Here is a 20,522-nt window from a genome sequence, read left to right on the forward strand (position 1 = left end):
CCAGAAAAATCACATCAGCATACTTTGCAGTCAGAACAAATGACATCAAATCGTTTTTTGTTTTTACTATCTGACATTTGTTTGTGCATCTGTTTGAGTTACAATCATAGCCTACCAGTCATCTGAGATTCTTGGTACAATTATTAGTCCAATGATGAGTGTAGACTAAATCAAACATTTCCCTTAATTTTTATTACAAACTTACTCTAAGCACAGCTCAACCCTTCTTATCAACCCAGATTTAACATATTTACAAAATAATAAATTGACACCATTAATATCTATCATTTTCAAAAGTGTACCACAGCAAATATTGCAATTTGAGTGCAAACACAACAGTACAATGTCTAAATTAAAAGCATGCCTTTTTATTTCTGCAATATATCCCAGTGGTGTTCATGTTTTATTGCAAAGGTAAGCACACCTTGCATGCTGCTTTACTTCAGGGATGAGAGGTATTACACAAGGCACTTTGAATTCTCTCGCTCTCTCTCTCTCTCATAGACCGCAGAGGACATCATCCCACTGAGGCAAATTCAAAACAAACCACACAACCAACACTACAGCTTTACCTTCAGTACATTCAAACTTTTCAAATATAATCATACGCTCATGTCAGTAAAAATCTTACCAGCTTGATATGTGTACACACCTGGCTGCTGAGCTATTTACTTATTCCTTTGCTCTCATTTCAAAAATATTACAAATGTCCTCAAAATAAAAACATTTGGATTTGGCAATAGCCATAAAAGTTACAATCTGACAAACAGGAGGGGAACCTGGAAGTCCCAATGATGTATATAAACAGGTCTATGTACTTTCTTCTAGCATCATACAGGACTGTCTGGAGAACATGTATCTTGATTAGAGGCCCCAGTGAGTGGCTGAACAACTACAATAGCATACCCTGCACTGGTGTTATAGAGTTGGGCTATTGGGCTTACAGACCTGGGAAACGTCTGCCGTGCCGCCTGGAGGACGCAGAAGGCAGACTGAATCGCTCTGTTCAGGACACTGAAGTAGCCCCTCTTGGAGGAGGTGCAACGGCGATTCTGTGACTCATGGGCCTTGGAATATGATATAGACCAGGGGGTACCATCTTTTAGTAGTGCAAGGGGTTGTGGGGGGATAACAACAACAACAGGGGGGAGGCACAAGCAGCACAGTGCAGCAACTGAGTTGGGAGGGACAACTACACATCAGCGTGAGCATGGTGTGGCATGAGGGTAATATGGCAGATGGAGCTGGGAGGGTGCAGTTCCGGTACATTCAGTTTCTCTGAGATTTTGAGTGTTGGATGAGCCACTGCAGTGTGATATCTGGAAGGCAGGAGAGGCATGGGGGAGGGTGATCAGCGTGAGAAACAGGAGACAGCAGGTGAATGGGTGAAACAACGGACACCTATATAGCCACTTTGGGTGGACAGTGGTGTAGTGCTCTCTCCTTCAGCCTTCCACTGGGACACACGAGACCTGTCACCCTCCTGTCACCATCTTACTCACCCATGTTGTCTTTCTCTTTGCAGGAAACAGAGTAGCAGCAAATCTCTCTGTCTTGAATAGCTGCCAAGTTCCTGTAGAAAGGAAGAGCGGTAAAGGAAACTGATAACCTGCTAAAAACTGTTGAACTGGCCAGCAGAGGGAGCTGGTTCATTGTGAAAACCTGGATCATTTCTAATAGCAGTACGGTACAAGTGACCGAGAAAATAGAATGCAGTGTTTTTTTCCAATGGAAAATGAGGGCCATGGTTCAGTAAGAACGACGCTTCTATATATAAAAATAAATAAAAATGGCAAAAAAATAAATGTATAAATCATAACTGCTCCTCCTCTAAAATAAAAACCATTAGCTCTTTGCTGATGTGAGATTAAGATAGACATGTTTAAAACCTCCAGCAAAGTAGCCCTTTATAAAAGCAAACTTCATGTTCAAGAATGGTAACTGTAATCTTCCAAGATAGTTAAGGTCATAAATATATACACTACTGTTCAAACGTTTGGAGTCACTTAGACATTTTTGTCCATTAAAATAACGTCAAATAGATGGCCAGCATCCCGGAGTCGCCTCTTCACTGTTGACGTTGAGACTGGTATTTTGCGAGTGCTATTTAATGAAGCTGCCAGTTGAGGACTCGTCTGTTTCTCAAACTTGACACTCTAATGTACTACTAGTCCTTTTGCACAGTTGTGCACCGGGGCCTCCCACTCATCTTTCTATTCTGGTTAGAGCCCGATGTTCTGTGAAGGGAGTAGTACACAGCGTTGTACGAGATCTTCAGTTTCTTGGCAATTTCTCGGATGTAAGCGCCTTCATTTCTCAGAACAAGAATAGCCTGACAAGTTTCAGAAGAAAGTACTTTGTTTCTGGCCATTTTGAGCCTGTAATCGAACACACAAATGCTGATGCTCCAGATACTCAACTAGTCTATCAGGACAACATTTTTCAGCTGTGCTAACATAATTGCAAAAGGGTTTTCTAATGATCAATTAGTCTTTTAAAATGATAAACTTGGATTAGCTAACACAATGTGCCATTGGAACACAGGAGTGATGGTTGCTGATTATGGGCCTCTGTACTCTGTATTCCATTTAAAAAATCCAGCTACAATAGTCATTTACAACATTAACAATGTCTACACTGTATATCTGATCAATGTGATGTTATTTTAAAAATGGACAAAAAAAAAATACTTTTCTTTCAAAAACAAGGACATTTCTAAGTGACCCCAAACTTTGAACAGTAGGGTAGATTAAAAAAATAGAAAATGTGACTGAGTCATTGTGTGCGATATGAACGTCTTTCTCCTGCTACCACATTAGGGTACCCGTCTTGAAGTGAATAAGCGCATCCAAGGTCACAGCATGGAAGACAAATGAACAGCTCTTTTGTTTAAATGTTAGGAGGCACAATGTATGCCTAAATCTAGTTGTTGCCATAATCTCTTGTGGAAAGAAACACTTTCCAGCCGTTTGAACCATTTACTTTATCGTTGATATTTGTTTTATTTCATCCTTTACCTTTGCTGTATTATACCTTTTTGACTTCATCAATATCACTTGGAATTGGTTTAGTGAACTGCACTGTTGGTTAAGGGAAGTAAGCATTTCAAGGTAAAGTCTACACTTGTTGTCTTCGGCGCATGTGACAAATAAAGTTTGATTTGAACACCCAGAAACTCTTGCTTTGTTATGCCATTCATCAACTGGAATCTGTGTGACAAACCTGGACATTCTTTCTGTGCGAGTAATGAATTACATTTGAACTGCAACGAGAACAAAACTCTCAAGAATCTCAATTGGGGAAAAGTGTTTGAACTAGTCCTTGTAAAAGCATCTAAAGTAGTGGCCTTTTGAAATGTTAGAACCTAGCCACTACAGGCCCTAACTCACAATGGTAAGGCAAAATGAGAGGGACTCTCCTGTCATTCTGTTAGAATTAGTTGTTAAACTACCTACGCTCAGATGCATCACAGATTACTGCTGTGGGTTTACTGGTAGGGAACGACTCATACCAGTGCTGTAGTCGAGTCCCAAGTCCCCTGTACTCAAGTCCGAGTCACTATGGCTGAAGTCCGGGTCACCAATGGTCAAGTCACGAGTCCATCAATTTATAATAGGTCTTATTATGCAATAGTTTCTAGTCGCCACAGAATGTCAGTATATCGCCACTCCCTCATGAAAACCCCCAACTAATTTACTATTGATCACTACCTCAGTTCTACACTCAATACCTGTGTTTCAATACTTATTTATTACATAAAGGAATGATAAGTCAGGCTTTCAGGTACTTTTTTTGTCCATTTTTTTTTTAGTTGCAGTGCAAACTAAAAGTTAGACTTGATCAAACCTGGCTATGGAATGCAGGGGGGAAAGCAGAAGGGTAGAGCCTACTCTTCTATATTCAAGGGGAGAGAGAGAGAAAAATAGCTAGACTGTTGTTTTACTATTAAAACCTCAGGATGTAAGGTCTCCTTTATAGAGGACCTGCATGGTTCGGGTACCAGTTCCGATCAACATTTTATCTTATAAATCGATCTGTGGATACCGTAGATCCAAATTGTTCCCACTGACACAGCAGAATTTCTTCTGAACATGTGCGACGCACGACGTGAAATCTGAAACCCCTTGAAGCTGGGATGTCCCTCCTACCACTTCATTCACTCTTCCGACTGTCCATCAACTCCTTGCTGAACCCTATATCACAGCCACGGACAAAGCACATTCCTGCAATTGTTACATCATAAGCAGGAGAGAGTCGTTTCATCATGGTAGCACATTCGGAGATCGATTTATAGCCCTTAAATCTAAAATCATTCAGATTTTAAACACAAAAAAAAACACTGTCACAGAGGGACAGGATTACTATGAAATGAAAGGTGAGTTCAGGAAGCCAAGCTAGATCTCTGACGTTCTAAGCAATACGAATAAACGTTTTGATCAAGAGAAACCATTCCAAAATAAGAAACTGTTCTCGAACACTAAACACACAAATATGTACATATTGTACAGTTAAGGAAGTTAGTCGTTTTATAATTAGATTATGCTATATTTAGAAAGCATAGGTCTTATTCATAGTTTTGTTGAATAAGAAATGCACCATAAAATATTTCATATTTTTATCATTTGTACTTGAGCTTGTGTCCTCAAAAGTGAGATTTTAACCTTTCTTTGAGTATGCAGCATTACTAGTTATTGTTTATGGCCCTCTCATGATAAATTATTCATTTTGGGGATGATGTAGATGACATTTAGATATATTTAACTGGTTAAACGCCATACGATTGTTTTCAATTTCGTAAAGCAGTAGGCTGGTGGCTAGGAGAAAGCAAATGTTGTTTGCACAATATGTAGCCTTTGATCGGAGGCGGAGTGGAGCCTGCCTGCCCACAAACATTTCTTCCTTCCCTGGCAACTCACCAGCTGATGTAGGCTGTGTATGCCTGATTTGGCATGTCCTTTCCACTGCTAGAGGACAGAACCCTTGATGCTATGCACAACCCAGTGCTGCTAATATTCTGTGTAACATAGTAGCCCATCCAATCAAAGTGCAAATACCGAGAAGTCACGAGAAGGCATGTCTGAGTCATGGTAGAATCCAAGTCATGAAAACAAAACAACAACAAAAAAATTGGGACTTGAGTATTACAACACTGCCTAATAACTTATCTTCATACTCACAGTTTTTCAATGAGCTGCTTCTCGTCTAGAGCACTGGGGAGATCTCTTTTGTTGCCAAGCACCAAAACCTAAAAAGCATAACAGTTTAGATCTTGTGTGGCAGAAATGTCTGCTGACTGATCATATAAAGAAACTCCCTCATTTACATGTGTTCGTAGCAGTTTCTGGAGTGTAGGCCTACTTACAGGAATTCCTTGCAACTGAGGCTTGTCTAACAAATTGTGTAGCTCATTTCTGGAAGCTTCCACCTTCTCATGGTCTGCTGCGTCCACCATATATCTAAAAGTTTTTTATTTATTTTTTTAAACAGGTCACAAGTTTACAATTGCATCAAAAATCTAAAAGAGCAAGTGTTGTGCATATTGAAAAGGAATGGAAGTGTACAAAACATGCCCATCACAATGTTCAAACACCGACTTGTAGCCACTGAACTATAACCCTAAACAGAACAATCCATCTTCAGCATTTCTGTCCTCTTCCCGCATTTCAAGTTGTACCCATGCAGACTGACAGGAATGGCCAAACTCAGATACTCACACAATTGCGTTAACTCCCCGACAGTAGCGCTCCCACATGCTCCTGAACCTCGGCTGCCCTCCTATATCCCAGATCTGGGAAAACCAGAAGAATGAAAATTAGCCTAGGTATTTTCATTTCCTCATGCAGTCGGTATAGATTGTCACTGCGGAACATTACAGTAACCAACACACTGTAGTGACTGAAGACCTACCTTGATGGTAACGTTGCCTTTTGTGACCTTCCTCATGTTGAATCCGACTGTTGGGATCATGTCTTCACTAAATTGCCCAGACTGAGAAAGAAGAGAAGGCCGTCAAAACATTTTTAGATGTACAAGCTGGGCTGACATAAACAAAACAGAAAATCTAGGTCAAATTGCATGTGATGTCATCTGGAATTGCCACTATACTTACTAAGAATGTCAGACAAACCTAGGCCTCATTGTAGTTTACTAGATTTTGCACATTTCCTGTTATTCCGTTTGAGAAAATAGATAATCACGTGCAAAAGGTTCATGGTAGTTTCACAAGTACCGTTAGGCCTAAAGGCATGTGAAGGTCACAGACTAGATCAGGGGAGGGGACTGAACTTGGGAAACACTGCTCTAGAACTACGAGGTCTGGAGCTTGCTGGTTCTATTCTACCTGATAATTAAATTGCACCCCCCAAAAAAGCTGTGGAACCGACTTCGAAATCCAAAGTTGTCTGAGGGCTCTAGAGGAAATATGTTTGGCATGCAGACCCAATCTTCTATAATAATTCTAAGATCACTGAAAATTGTGTATTTTTAGCCAACCCTAAATCACAGGCTACACTCTTGACGATAGGGCAGGGAAATAATTTCAGTAATTCTGATGTCTGCCCTCTTCCCCGTCTGTGTAATCCAAACAGTATCTCAGCAAGAAATAGGCCGATGCTTTGTCTAGCGCATATACAGTATGCAACAGCACATGACTTAGTCACTTGACTAGGGATAAGAGGAAGTGGGTGCGAAAGGTCTCATGACTGAAGCCGAGCTGGAACCACCACCCACATCCTACTCCTTTTTACTCAAGTCAAACAGATTACAACCAACCACGTGGGCACTTCCCTATCAACGGCAAGTATCTCATTCACTACAGCACTGGTGGAAGAGTTAGGGTAAGTGTACCTATTAAGCCCATGTACCCATTAAACCCACTTCAATCTTTGGATTCAAAAGACAAAAATAAACACTTTCTGCTATTTAATGTTTTAACCAGTTCATTTAGTTGTATCCATACCAGATTTTCATTCTAAGCCAATCAGATGCTTTATTATTAAGGTTATTGACAGTTGTGTAAGTTCCTACTATTGGCCAATTTCAAAGCTGCAAAAAAATATTTGTATGGGGCGACTCAGACATTTTTCAGATATTTGTAGCATCTTCTCAGATAAGTGATCTGGCTTAATGTAAAATTACGAGATTCCTGTGTTGACATATGCACATGACAGTACTTAATACCCATCTAGTATGCCATTTCTTGCCAACTGAAAATGTGTTTTTCATGCTAACAGTACCACATGTCAGTCAATACAGTGGCAACATAACTGGTGAACCACAAAAATATAATAGATCAAGCATTCACAGCTAACATTTAATGCAATTTGTCTTATATTACTGTTAAATTAACCTTGCTTTGTTATAAATAGATGTTTTCTTTTGTCAATTTTACATCTCTATCAGATGGACTTAAAAATAAAAAGTAGCACCCTCTATACAGAATGTAAATAAATGAATATAGTTCAATATTATCAACACTAACTTTGCATAATATTGTAGTATATAGTGTATATTTACACCCCAGACCATTGGTTTCCAAATATTGAGGAAACTTTTCAAAAAATATTTGAACATAATTCATTGCAATCATCCAATTAAGCCTAGTATGCATTGCAACATTGAGATTGTGTGTTGAGAGCATTTCTTCAGATTTAAGTTGATTAAAATACTCAAACTACCATTATGCATATCATGCATCTAGCCATGGTTTCTTTACAAAAACTGAAAGCCTCTGTAGTCTCTCCAAGATGTATGCAGTGGACAGGTAGTCATTGATACAGAGATAAGAATCATGGATAGAAGACCTACAAGTAGTGGTACAAAAAAAAGAACAAATGAGGGACGAGAAAATGGACTACTCATGCAGTTAGGGACAGGACATTGTCATATTGTTGTCCCTCATTCGTCTAGGTGTTTCAAATTTTTTTGGTCCAACAGTAGAGAGGGAGATTTTAAAAACGTCTTCAGACAGGCTTTAGGAAGACAAGTTGAACTACACTGAACAAAAATAAACGCAACATGTAAAAGGTGTTGGTCACATGTTTCATGAGCTGAAATAATATCCCAGACATTTTCCACATGCACAAAAAGCTTCAAATTTTACACACAAAATTTGTTTAGATCCCTATTAGTGAGAATGTATCCTTTGCCAAGATAATCCATCCACCTGACAGGTGTGGCACATCAAGAAGCTAATTAAATAGCATGATCATTACACAGGTGCACCTTATGCTGGGGACAATAAAAGGCAACTCTAAAAGGTGTAGTTGTGTCACAGGACAATGCCACAGATGTCGCAAGTTGAGGGAGCGTACATTTGGCATGCTGACTGCAGGTATGACCCCCAGAGCTGTTGCCAGAGAATTAAATGCTAATTTCTCTACCATAAGCCACCTCCGTCATTTTAGAGTATTTGGCCAAAAGGCCTCAAAACCGCAGGCAAAATTTAACCACGCCAACCCAGGACCTCCACTTCAGGCTTCATCACCTGTGGGATCGTCTGAGACCAGCCATCCGGACAGCTGATGAAACTGAGGAGTATTTCTGTCTCTAATAAAGCCCTTGTGGGGAAAAACTCATTCTGACTGGCTGGGCCTTGTTCCCCAGTGGGTGGGCCTATGCCCTCCAAGGCCCACCCATGGCTGCGCTCCTGCTCAGTCATGTGAAATCAATAGATTAGGGCCTCATGAAATTATTTCAATTGACTGATTTCCTTATATGAACTACAACTCAGAAAAACCATTAATTGTTGCATGTTTCATTTATATTTTGGTTCAGTATAATTAACAAGAATAGGAGTACAGCAAATGTAAATCAGCTTTCAGAAAAAAGAGATGTTTGTGCATGGCATCTTATCCACAGAGGGCCAGCGAGGGTGAAGGTTTTTGTTCTAACCAAGCAGTAACACACATGATTCAACAAATGAACACACCATTGAAGTCTATGATTAGTTTAAGGTATGTACTAGTTGGCAAGAACAAAATCCTAGCCCCAAATTATCTCTGCGGACACCCCGTTATGAATACTTCTTACAAGATGAATAGTAATAATCAATTAATTTTAATAACTTTAGGGGAGATAATTATAATTTAAAGTTACATAAGAACTTAGTTTGAAAAAAAAGATTATTTAAGAAGTGGGCTTATTTGGAACACCAATGAGCTTAAAGGAAACATTCTGTACCGATTAAGTCCAGTCCAAACATTCACATATTTTATCAATCATTTTTATCGCACCGAAAAAAATGAATTCATATTCATCTTTCATTGCATATCCACAGTTGAAGTCGGAAGTTTACACACACTTAGGTTGGAGTCATTAAAACTCATTTTTCAATCACTCCACAAATATCTTGTTAACAAACTATAATATTGTCAAGTTGGGTAGGACATCTACATTGTGCATGACAAGTAATTTTTCCAAAAATTGTTTAGACAGATTATTTCACTTATCAGTCACTGTATCACAATTCCAGTGGGTCAGAAGTTTACATTCACTAAATTGACTGTGCCTTTAAACAGCTTGGAAAATTCCAGAAAATAATGTCATGGCTTTAGAAGCTTCTGGTAGGCTAATTGACATCATTTGAGTCAATTGGAGGTGTACCTGTGGATGTATTTCAAGGCCTACCTTCAAACTCAGTGCCTCTTTACTTGACATCATGGGAAAATCAAAAGAAATCAGCCCAAAAAATTGTAGACCTCCACAAGTCTGGTTCATCCTTGGAAGCAATTTCCAAATGCCTGAAGGTACCACGTTCATCTGTACAAACAATAGTACGCAAGTATAAACACCATGGGACCACGGAGCCGTCGTACCGCTCAGGAAGGAGACGCATTCTGTCTCCTAAAGATGAACGTACTTTGGTGCGAAAAGTGAAAATCAAAGAACAACAGCGAAGGACCTTATGGAGATGCTAGAGGAAACAGGTACAAAAGTATCTAAACTCAGCAAAAAAAGAAAACTTAACAAGTGTAAATATTTGTAGGAACATAACAAGATTCAACACCTGAAACAAACTCAACAAGTTCCACAGACATGTGACTACCAAAAATGGATTAATGTGTCCCTGAACAAAGGGGGGGGGGGGTCAAAATCTAAAGTAACAGTCAGTATCTGGTTTGGCCACCAGCTGCATTAAGTACTGCAGTGCATCTCCTCCTCATGGACTGCAACAGATTTGCCAGTTCTTGCTGTGAGATGCTACCACACTCTTCCACCAAAGCACATGCAAGTTCCCGGACATTTCTGGGGGGGAATGGCCCTGGCCCTCACCGTCCGATCCAACAGGTCCCAGACATACTCAATGGGATTGAGATCTGGGCTCTTCGGCTGGCCATGGCAGAACACTGACATTCCTGTCTTGCAGGAAATCACGCACAGAACGAACAGTACGGCTAGTGACATTGCCATGCTGGAGGGTCATGTCAGGATGAGCCTGTAGGAAGGGTACCACATGAGGGAGGAAGATGTCTTCCCTGTAACGCACAGCATTGAGATTGCCTGCAATGACAACAAGCTCAGTCAGATGATGCTCTGACCCCTCCCCTACCATGACGAGCCCTCCACCTCCAAATCGATCCCGCTCCAGAGTAGAGGCCTCGGTGTAACGCCAGTTCCTTCGACGATAAACGCGAATCTGACCATCACCCTTGGTGAAACAAAACTGTGAATCGTCAGTGAAGAACACGTTTTGCCATTCCTGTCTGGTCCAGCAATGGTGGGTTTGTGCCCATAGGCAACGTTGTTGCCGGTGATATCTGGTGAGGACCTGCCTTACTACAACAGGCCTACAAGCCCTCAGTCCAGCCTCTCTCAGCCTATTGCGGACAGTTGTGCGTTCCTGGTATAACTTGGGCAGTTGTTGTTGCCATCCTGTACCTGTCCCGCAGGTGTGATGTTCAGATGTACCGATCCTGTGCAGGTGTTGTTACACATGGTCTGCAACTGCGAGGACGATCAGCTGTCCATCCTGTCTCCCTGTAGCGCTGTGTTAGGCGTCTCACAGTACGGACATTGCAATTTATTGCCCTGGCCACATCTGCAGTCCTCGTGCCTCCTTGCAGCATGCCTAAGGCACGTTCACAGATGAGCAGGGGCCCTGGGCATCTTTCATTTAGGTGTTTTTCAGAGTCAGTAGAAAGGCCTCTTTAGTGTCCTAAGTTTTCATAACTGTAACCTTAATTGCCTATCGTCTGTAAGCTTAATTGCCTATCGTCTGTAGTGTCTTAACGAATGTTCCACAGGTTCATTAATTGTTTATGGTTCATTGAACAAGCATGGGAAACAGTATTTAAACCCTTTACAATGAAGATCTGTGAAGTTATTTGGATTTTTACAAATTTTCTTTGAAAGACAGGGTCCTGAAAAAGGGACGTTTCTTTTTTTGCTGAGTTTATATCCACAGTAAAACAAGTCCTATATTGACATAACCTGAAAGGCCGCTCAGAAAAGAAGACACTGCTCAAAAACCGCCATAAAAAAAGCCAGACAACGGTTTGCAACTGCACATAGGGAAAAATAACATACTTTTTGGAGAAATGTCCTCTGGTCTGATGAAACAAAAATAGAACTGATTGGCCATAATGAGCATTGTTCTGTTTGGAGGCTTGCAAGCCAAAGAACCCCATCCCAACTGTGAAGCACGGGGGTAGCAGCATCATGTTGTGGGGGTGCTTTGCTGCAGGAGGGTCTGGTGCACTTCACAAAATGTATGGTATCATGAGGAAGGAAAATTATGTGGATATATTGAAACAACATCTCAAGACATCAGTCAGGAAGATAAAGCTTGGTCGCAAATGGGTCTTCCAAATGGACAATGACCCCAAGCTTACTTCCAAAGTTGTGGCAAAATGGCTTAAGGACAACAAAGTCAAGGTATTGGAGTGGCCATCACAAAGCCCTGACCTCAATCCAATCAAACATTTGTGGGCAGAACTGAAAAAGTGTGTGCGAGCAAGGAGGCCTACAAACCTGACTCAGTTACACCAGCTCTGTTAGGAGGAATGGGCCAAAATTCACCCAACTTATTGTGGAGAACTTGTGGAAGGCTACCCGAAACGTTTGACCCAAGTTAAACTACTTAAAGGCAACGCTACCAAATACAAATTGAGTGTATGTAAACTTCTGACCCACTGGGAACGTGATGAAAGAAAGAAAAGCTTAAATAAAATCACTAGTATTATTCTGACATTTCACATTCTTAAAATAAAGTGGCAATCCTAACTGACCTGAGACAGAGAATTTTTAAATGTCAGGAATTGTGAAACTGAGTTTAAAATCTATTTGGCTAAGGTGTATGTAAACTTCTGACTTCAACTGTATGTTAGAAATGTCTAAACTTAGATTTTGGTGGGCTTAATATGTATACCTACCCTACTCGTTCTACATCCTATAAGACATACCTGGAATTATAGGCTACCTGGAAGCTTTAAGTATCGAATCCTGATCCATTTTGGATATCTTTGTTAGCAATGACAGTAGAAAAAGAGATTGTGTTGGTGTTGAGGCAAGCATGCTGCTGAAGGGAGTCAGAGCATGGCATAGGTCATCAAGTTCATTCTGTTCTGTTGGAACTGTTCTATTGGACCTACAACTGCCTTTCACAATCTTTTGATCAACTAGCGTCTTTTGGTCTTTGATCTTGCGCATCCAAACTGCTGCTATGCCAATAAGAAAGGATCACAATTTCCAAAGAATCTGGACAAAGGATCACCATTTTCTGCTTTTGAGAAATCATAGTTGCAACACTAGTGACTGCGTAAGACGCCCTGTCCTGCTTGTTTTACCAACAACTGGTGAAAAGACCGCTTTGGGTCAAAGGGAGCAAAGACAACGACACTGTGGCAGTAGGGGGACCCCGCCAACTCTGGACCATATCCTTGTTTCCTGAACCCAGTTATACCTGTCCATGTCTGGAGTCAAGACTAATTATGTATATTTGACTGCAGAATGTATTCATACCCCTTGACATATTCCTCATTTGTTGTTACAGCCTGAATACAAAATGGATTAAATAGAAATCAGAAATCTCATTTACACAGCACCCTTAGCTGCGATTACAGCTTTGAGTCATTATAGGTATGTATCAGCTTTGCTCATCTGGATTTGGAGATTTTCTCCCATTCTTCCTTGTAGATTTTCTCAAGCTCTGTTTAAGTTAGATGGGGAGCGGTGGTGAACAGCAATCCCCAAGTCTTTCCACATATTTTCAATGGGATTCAAGTCTGGGCTTTGGCTGTGCCACTCAAGGCCTTTCACATAGGGTTGGGTTTCATACAGTTTTTTACTATATAACGGTATTGATGCGTGGACCGGTTACTTTCGCTTCAATAACGGTATTTGAAGGTTTGGTTTGTTAAATGTGATACGCAACTCAGGCGAGTGTAATGTCAGTTTTTAGAGTTTACTCTGTATGCTACTTGAGTCTTCTTTCTACCTCCGCCTGCTGAAGGCCGCTTCCCACACCAAGCCCTGCATCGTCACTCAAGGAGAGAGCAGTTGCTCGACCATGGAGTCATGAACTTTCTTGCCATTCACGCTGCAGTCTCCATGGTCAACATGTTGGTGAAAACTATGCTGGCTTTCCACAATTACCTTGTGTATCTTACTGTCTGCAAGTTTGTATTTTCTTAGCAAGTTGTGACTAAATTAAATCTTGTTAGCTGCTAATGCTAATCGCTAGTTAGTACATTTAGCAAACTAGTTAGACAGCTAAGAGCACAAGTAGATAGCTAATACAGCCTGGTACCCCTAGATAAGCATATTGTTTGTGTAACGTTATCTGAGAGAGGAATAGGTATAACATGAATGTTGGTTAGCTACATGAGGTAAGAAAACATGGAATGTAACACTAATTAGGGTCACCTGGAAACATTGACCAACACTATGGTTCCTACCTTGTCAATATTTCCTTCCTGGTTTATTCATTATCATGTCAAACAACAATGATTTCAAGGTGACGCCCACTATATTACAACTATAGAACTAAAATAATTATTATTATATTCCCATGATTCCAACAGTTTTGCTCATATCATGCAGCCCTGCATGGCACAAGTGTGGAAATACCTAAGTGCAGGAAATGCAGAAATGTACAAAAATGCCAATTTACATTTCTCTTGTTGTTTAAAGTTGGATTAAAACAGTATAGAAATCAGAATGGAGAAAGCCCAATTGAAATCATGTATAATTTGTGTTGTCACCCTAGGTTCATGAACTACTCAAAGCATATTTAAAACTTGTATTAATCAAAAACGTAAAATACCTTAATTCTTTTAAAACATTATATTTTGGCCATAACGTCCAGCCCTACTTTCACATTCTTGTTCTAAAGCCATTCCAGCATTGCTTTGGCTGTATGCTTGGGGTCATTGTCCTGTTTGAATGTAAATCTTCACCCCCAGTTGAAGGTCGTTTGCAGTCGGAAGCAGGTTCTCATCAAGAGTTTGCCTGTATTTGGCTCCATTCATGGTTCCCTCTATCCTTACCAGTCTCCCAGTCCCTGCTACTGAAAAGCATCCCCATAGTATGATGCTGCCACCACCATGCTTCACAGTGAAGATGGTGTTAGAAAGGTGATGAGCTGTGCTTGTTTTTTTCTCCAGACATGGCACTTCGCATTATCTCATCAGACCACAGAATATTTTGCCTTATGCTCAGAATCTTTGTGTTTTTTTTTTTTCAAATTCCAGGCGTTCTCAGGAGTTGCTTCCATCTGGCTAGTCTCCTATAAAGGCCAGATTGGTGAAGTGCTGTAGAAACTATTGTCCTTCTGGTAGGTTCTCCCATCTCAGCCAAGGAACTCTGTAGTCATTGGGTTCTTGGTCACCTCCCTGACCAAGATCCTTCTTGCCCGGTTGCTCAGTTTGTTGGGATGGCCAGCTCTAGACAGTTCCATATTTTTTCAATGTCCCAATGATGGAGACCACTGTGCTCTCGGACACTTAACAGTCTAAAATTACACTTCCCCAGATATGGCTCATCACAATTTTTCCATGGACCTCATGGTCTAGTTTCTGATCTGACACTGTCAACTTTGGGACCTTATATAGACAGGTGTGCATGTCTAACCAATTGAATGGGCCACAGATGGTCTCCAATCAAGTTGTAGCGACATCAATGATGATCAAAGGAAATTGGATACACCTGAGCTCAATTTGGAGTGTCATAGCAAAGGGCTGTAAATACTTCTGTAAATGAGATTTCTGTAACTCATTTTCTATACATTTGCAAAAAAATTGTTTTCACTGTCATTATGTGGTATTGTGTGTAGCAGGGTTTCCTTTATTAAAATGTGGTTCCAGACATTTTAATTTACTGGACATTTGAGAAATTGACCATGCCCATATGCATTGGGTGTGTAACCTGATGAGTGTGTCCACCCGCGGTGCTCAGAATGAAAAAAAAAAATCACATTTAGATGATGGTAAGTCGAGAATGCAATGACTTGTGTCCTTAACATGCACTTTGAAGATGTTACTGTCCACATTTACTTTTCCTCAGCCAATAAGACAATTAACGAACAGCGAAATCACTAGAGTATGCATAGACGGAGCATGAGTTTCAAGTTTGGGGAAGCAAATGTTAACCATAAAAATGCACCTTTATAATAAAGCAATCCATCCATCATCGCATTTGCAGAAGTATGTAAGATAGCCCACTACTCATAATTTAGGCTAATAATATAAACCTCAAATCACTGTTGGCAAAAAAAAATAATTGCATGGCTGAGCGTGTATAGTGTAGGAAATTGCCCCAAAACAAACTTTTAAGTGGCACTGACCCAACATCGGGGCATACAATTTCCTTTTTGGCCCACCAGCCCCTGTGGCAGGAAGATTAAAACAACTACCAATCAATCACTCAGATTTTTTAGCAGCCAAAATATTTTAGTTGAGCTACAATTACATCAACACACAAAAAAACTGATCAGCATGATTTGTAATGTTTCTGCCTGTGAGTGAGTATGACTAGTGGAAGCGTTGTCTTCTCTTCCATATCAGTTGAAACTCAAACATAGAAAACAACCTTGTGTAGATCTCAGGAAGAGAAGATACTGCTTTTGCAACAGCTAATGGTGATCCTAATAAAACAAACAAAAAACTAGCTTGTGAACAAAATGTATATTTCCAAGAAACACAAGGACAAAGTCTCACTTCAGTAAGCTTTCGTGTTAAGTAAATTAGACCAACTTTTATACCTGTGCGCAGCGCTTCTAAAAATTAATCTTTCACTTAGCTCTTCAGACGCACAGCCCCCAGCCAGGCAGTGTTGCAGCACGTGCTGGAATAGGCTATATTAGACTCATAGTTCTTTGACTTTGTGTGATTAATTTACAAGCTATGAAACAAAGCGGAAGAAATACTTTGAAAACATCTACTGCAGCATTTATTTTACTGTAAAATGTGATCATACTTGACTATTTTTATTGACAAATGCAAGTGAAATGCTCGCAATTGGCAGGTGTTTTATCAATCATATTTTCTACTTTTTTTGTGGCAAAAAACAACTAATGGGAACTCTGGTGTGTAGATGGGTGAGAGAAAAAAATATATTTAATCTATTTTGTATGCAGGCTGTAACATAATGTGAAATAAAGTCAAGGGGTATTTATACTTTCTGAAGGCACTGTAGAAAACCCTGGATTGTTGATGCTACGTATTGGCCAATTCAAGGCATTGAAGCCACCGGTCCTCATATTGGCAATTCCTCCTCATGGGAATGAATGGAATTCTACAGTAATTCAATAAAATGTTTCAAGGACAAAATTAGAGTATTTTAGTATTTGTTTGTTGTAGTGGGGACAGTAAGATTAGTATTAAAAAATACTTTAAAAAGGTAGTTATGACATACAGTACCAGTCAAATGTTGGGACAGATACTCATTCAAATTTTCCACATTGACTGACATTCAAGTCTTAAAGTAATCATGGACTGTCATTTCTCTTTGCTTATTTGAGCTGTTCTTGTCATAATATGGATTCGGTCTTTTACCAAATAGGGCTATCTTCTGTATACCACCTCCACCTTGTTAATTTGTGGAATTTCTTTCCTTCTTAACTTCTAACAAGGCACACCTGTTCATTTAAATGCATTCCAGGTGACTACCTCATGAAGATAGTTGAGAGAATGCCAGGAGTGGGCACAGCTGTCATCAAGGCAAAGGGTGGCTACTTTGAAGAATCTCAAATATAAAATATATTTTGATTTGTTTAACACGTTTTTGGTTACTACATGATTCCATGTGTTATTTCATAGTTTGATGTCTTCACTGTTTTTCTACAATGTAGAAAATAGTAAAAAATTAAGAAAAACCCTGGAATGAGTAGGTGTGTCCTAACTTATGACTGGTACTATAGATGCAGAAAGTAAACAGCATTGTGGGTCAATTTCTGCAACAAATAAGAGTGTTGAGGGGCCAAACCTCTCCGCTGTTTAGGTCGGATACAGCCTCAGAGGCCGTGTGACAGCCTCAGAGGCCGTGTGGTCTGCACAATGTTCAATGTAGCCGAGTTTCTCAACTCCATGGTGTACATCAATGGGAAATCCACCTCTGTACAATGATGCCACCACAATAAATATCATCATCTGAAATCTACTGTAGTTCAAAACAACTGGGAACTCGGAAAAAATCATTTTGAACTGTCATCCAAATCGGAATTCCAACTTGGTAACTCGTGCCACTTTCTAGAGCTCCGACTTTCCGACCGGAACATTACTGACGTCATGGTTTGACCACCTATTTTCCGAGGTCCCAGTTGTTTTGAACGCGGCATAACACTTGACAGTCTGTGATGACCAACAATTGGGCCTACTCTCTGGGAAGATAAGGGCTAGGCAGCTAACTAGCTAGCCAAGTTGTAAACATGAAAAGTTGACAGCTAACGTGGCTAGCTAGTTAATCCAGATGTTTTAGAAAGAAACCTAGTCTAGGGAGAAAAACATGATCTGTACTGTAGCCAAATTCCAATAAAGTGGTTAGCTAGCTAACGTAGTCCTCTGCTTCTAATCGCCATCAAACAAATATCAACATACATATAACGTTAGCTAACTAGCTAGTTACCGGCTATAGCTAGCTAACCTCACAAACTAGTACAGTAAGTTTAAGGTATAATAATTAGCTATGCTTAATTGTACGTTAACGGTGGCTAGCTGGCTAACTTTACGATACTAGCTAAGTTGATATTGCATATCGCTAGCTAGTGCTAACATTAGCTAGCACAGCAGCACAATAAAAACTTACAGCTATCACATTAACAAATGTCGTTTTCCCCGAGTATTGAAGTCCAACCAGGGTTAACTCCATCTCCTCTTTCCAAAAGAGGGACTTAAACCAGTCCAAAAGCCGGTTTATAAGTGTCAGCATCTTGAATTTGATATTCCCACTCAATTTCGGCAGAAAGCTGGCAGTGGGAGGATTCGATTATGCTGAGCGGTGGGGCACCGGGCGTAAGCGGGGAGGGAAGAGTGCCCTTCTCATTTTGTCAACAAGGCAGCATGGTGCGCTTTACAGAAACATATAGCTCTTTTCCAGAAAGTAAATGTTAGAATCTTCTATTTTTCATTTTTCATTCATAAGGCAGATACAGCGTTTTTATCAAAAGCAGAATTCTACTAATTACTTATTATATGGTTATATTGGCGATCACACAATGTAATGGAAACATGATTCTCCCAAAACATTTTTTAAAAATAAATAAATCAAACAACTTTTCTGTTAAAAAAAAACAAATAAATAAAACAGATATAATCGCTACACAGGCTCAAGGGGAACCTGAGAGGGCAGGTCTTCTGACGCCAGCACGTCTCCTTGCAAGTCGTTCGATGTAAAATCCTTGAGTCCCAGCCACAATATTGTCTAGTTTCTTTGACTTATTTGAGACTTGTGCTGTACAGTTTTTAACTGTGAAAATGAATGCAACAAAATCCACCCTTTTAACACACAAGGTATCTTTTGTCTGGCAGCAAACATTTACTACAGACTGTGGTGTTTCCAGTACCATCTCTTCACTAGCTTCACTTGTTTTCTCATTTCTATTAATCACCTCCACATAGGAGATTCAATTGACCACTCTAACTTTTGCCACCTCAATTTCCTTCACATGGCACCCCAGGAACTCCGGATAATGATCCCCACCAGATCCCCACTCTGTTCGTCTGCACACATTTGAAACATGGCCAAATCCTTTACAAATCTTACTCTGCTTTGGTTTTGGGACGAAAGCTTTTACAGCGTATCTTACATAACCAAGCTTCACATGCAGGTATTCACAGGTATTCAACCTGAACATCCATCGTCACCCCTGAGATGACTCCTTTGACGGGTGCTCTACTCCGAAGTTCAAAACACAAAACCTTTAATGTCCGGATTCTTTTGAGGCCCACAGTAATCTTCCTCTGCTCTTCAGAAATACAACGAAACAAAATAAGACCACTCTTGGATCACTCTGACAGACTCTACCTTTCCAAGGGCATACTTCCCCATTTTCTACACCTCAAACGGGTTTCCCACATATGCATCCTTACTCAACAAACCCATCCCAACAAAACGCGTTTCATTGTAATTTACACAATTATTTTCCACTTCAATTTTAGACAATTTCCTTTTTGTTCCAGTTTTCGATATTGCTGTTGTCCATTCAGAACATTAATCTTCACCAAATGTACTTGATGCACTGCTTAATTCGAACTCAGCATCCACTTCCCTACTAATTACTACACGTTCTAAATTGTTGTGAGCTTGGGAGGCAGCCCGGTTCCAAATCAAATGTAATCAACTTTCAGCCGATGCAAAACACGCTTGCACAGGCACCCAGCGAGATTAATCAAACCCCCTCAGTGTTGGGGCCAACGATGGGAATGAATTGACCACTTAGAGGCTTTGAAGCCACCAGTCGGCCATATTTGCAATGCCTACTAGGAGCAGTCCTCCGTAGGAATGAATGGAATTCTATAGTATTCAATTAAATGTTTCAGAGACAACAAAAAAATACATATATTTAAGTATTTTGTTATAGTTGGGACAGTAGCATTAGTAATTAGTATTTTTTTCTGTGTATGTTTAGCTCACATAATATAATTTAAAAGTATGCATTAAGGTGTCTAATAGAATACATGTGGCAAAAACGAATGAGGACATTAATACATGCATTTCTACAGCTTTCAAAATATATTTTTTACACTGGTGAAGGAGTGCCAAAATGAAGGCACAGTTATTTCAACACAGCACACCCTATAGTGTATAGATAAATCATTGGTTGTGGTGTGTGTAACATTATAACTTTAGACCGTCCCCTCGCCCCTCGCTCTGCACACATCAACAACAGTCACCCACGAAGCATCGTTACCCATCGCTCCACAAAAGCCGCGGCCCTTGCAGAGCAAGGGGAACTACTACTTCAAGGTCTCAGAGCAAGTGACGTCACCGATTGAAACGCTATTTAGCGCGCACGGCTAACTAAGCTAGCCGTTTCACATCCGTTACATGTGCACCACTGGTTTGCACAAGTGTGCACTGTCATATGA

General features: G+C 40.2%; 1 protein-coding gene across 1 annotated transcript; it reads right to left on the reverse strand.

Annotated features, from left to right (window-relative positions):
* Positions 1-173: 173 nt before the first annotated feature.
* On the reverse strand, positions 174-18,445 carry LOC112254239 (ADP-ribosylation factor-like protein 8B-A). The gene is made up of 7 exons (XM_024426606.2): positions 18,241-18,445; positions 5,908-5,988; positions 5,715-5,788; positions 5,363-5,456; positions 5,178-5,245; positions 1,503-1,573; positions 174-1,319 (listed from the first exon to the last, which is right to left on the reverse strand). The coding sequence occupies exons 1-7, from the start codon at positions 18,361-18,363 to the stop codon at positions 1,270-1,272; spliced, it is 561 nt and encodes a 186-aa protein (XP_024282374.1). The 5' UTR covers positions 18,364-18,445; the 3' UTR covers positions 174-1,269.
* Positions 18,446-20,522: the final 2,077 nt, after the last annotated feature.

Source organism: Oncorhynchus tshawytscha, linkage group LG07 (genome assembly GCF_018296145.1).
Source record: "Oncorhynchus tshawytscha isolate Ot180627B linkage group LG07, Otsh_v2.0, whole genome shotgun sequence".
NCBI lineage: Eukaryota > Metazoa > Chordata > Actinopteri > Salmoniformes > Salmonidae > Oncorhynchus > Oncorhynchus tshawytscha.

Excerpts from the sequence above, each read along its gene's own strand:
- LOC112254239 (XM_024426606.2), bottom strand. The coding sequence starts at position 18,363 with ATGCTGACACTTATAAACCGGCTTTTGGACTGGTTTAAGTCCCTCTTT. Across the intron at positions 5,789-5,907 it reads AAGGCAACGTTACCATCAAG|ATCTGGGATATAGGAGGGCA; the intron begins GTAGGTCTTCAG and ends TGGTTTTCCCAG. Across the intron at positions 1,320-1,502 it reads CAAAGAGAAAGACAACATGG|ATATCACACTGCAGTGGCTC; the intron begins GTGAGTAAGATG and ends CCTGCCTTCCAG.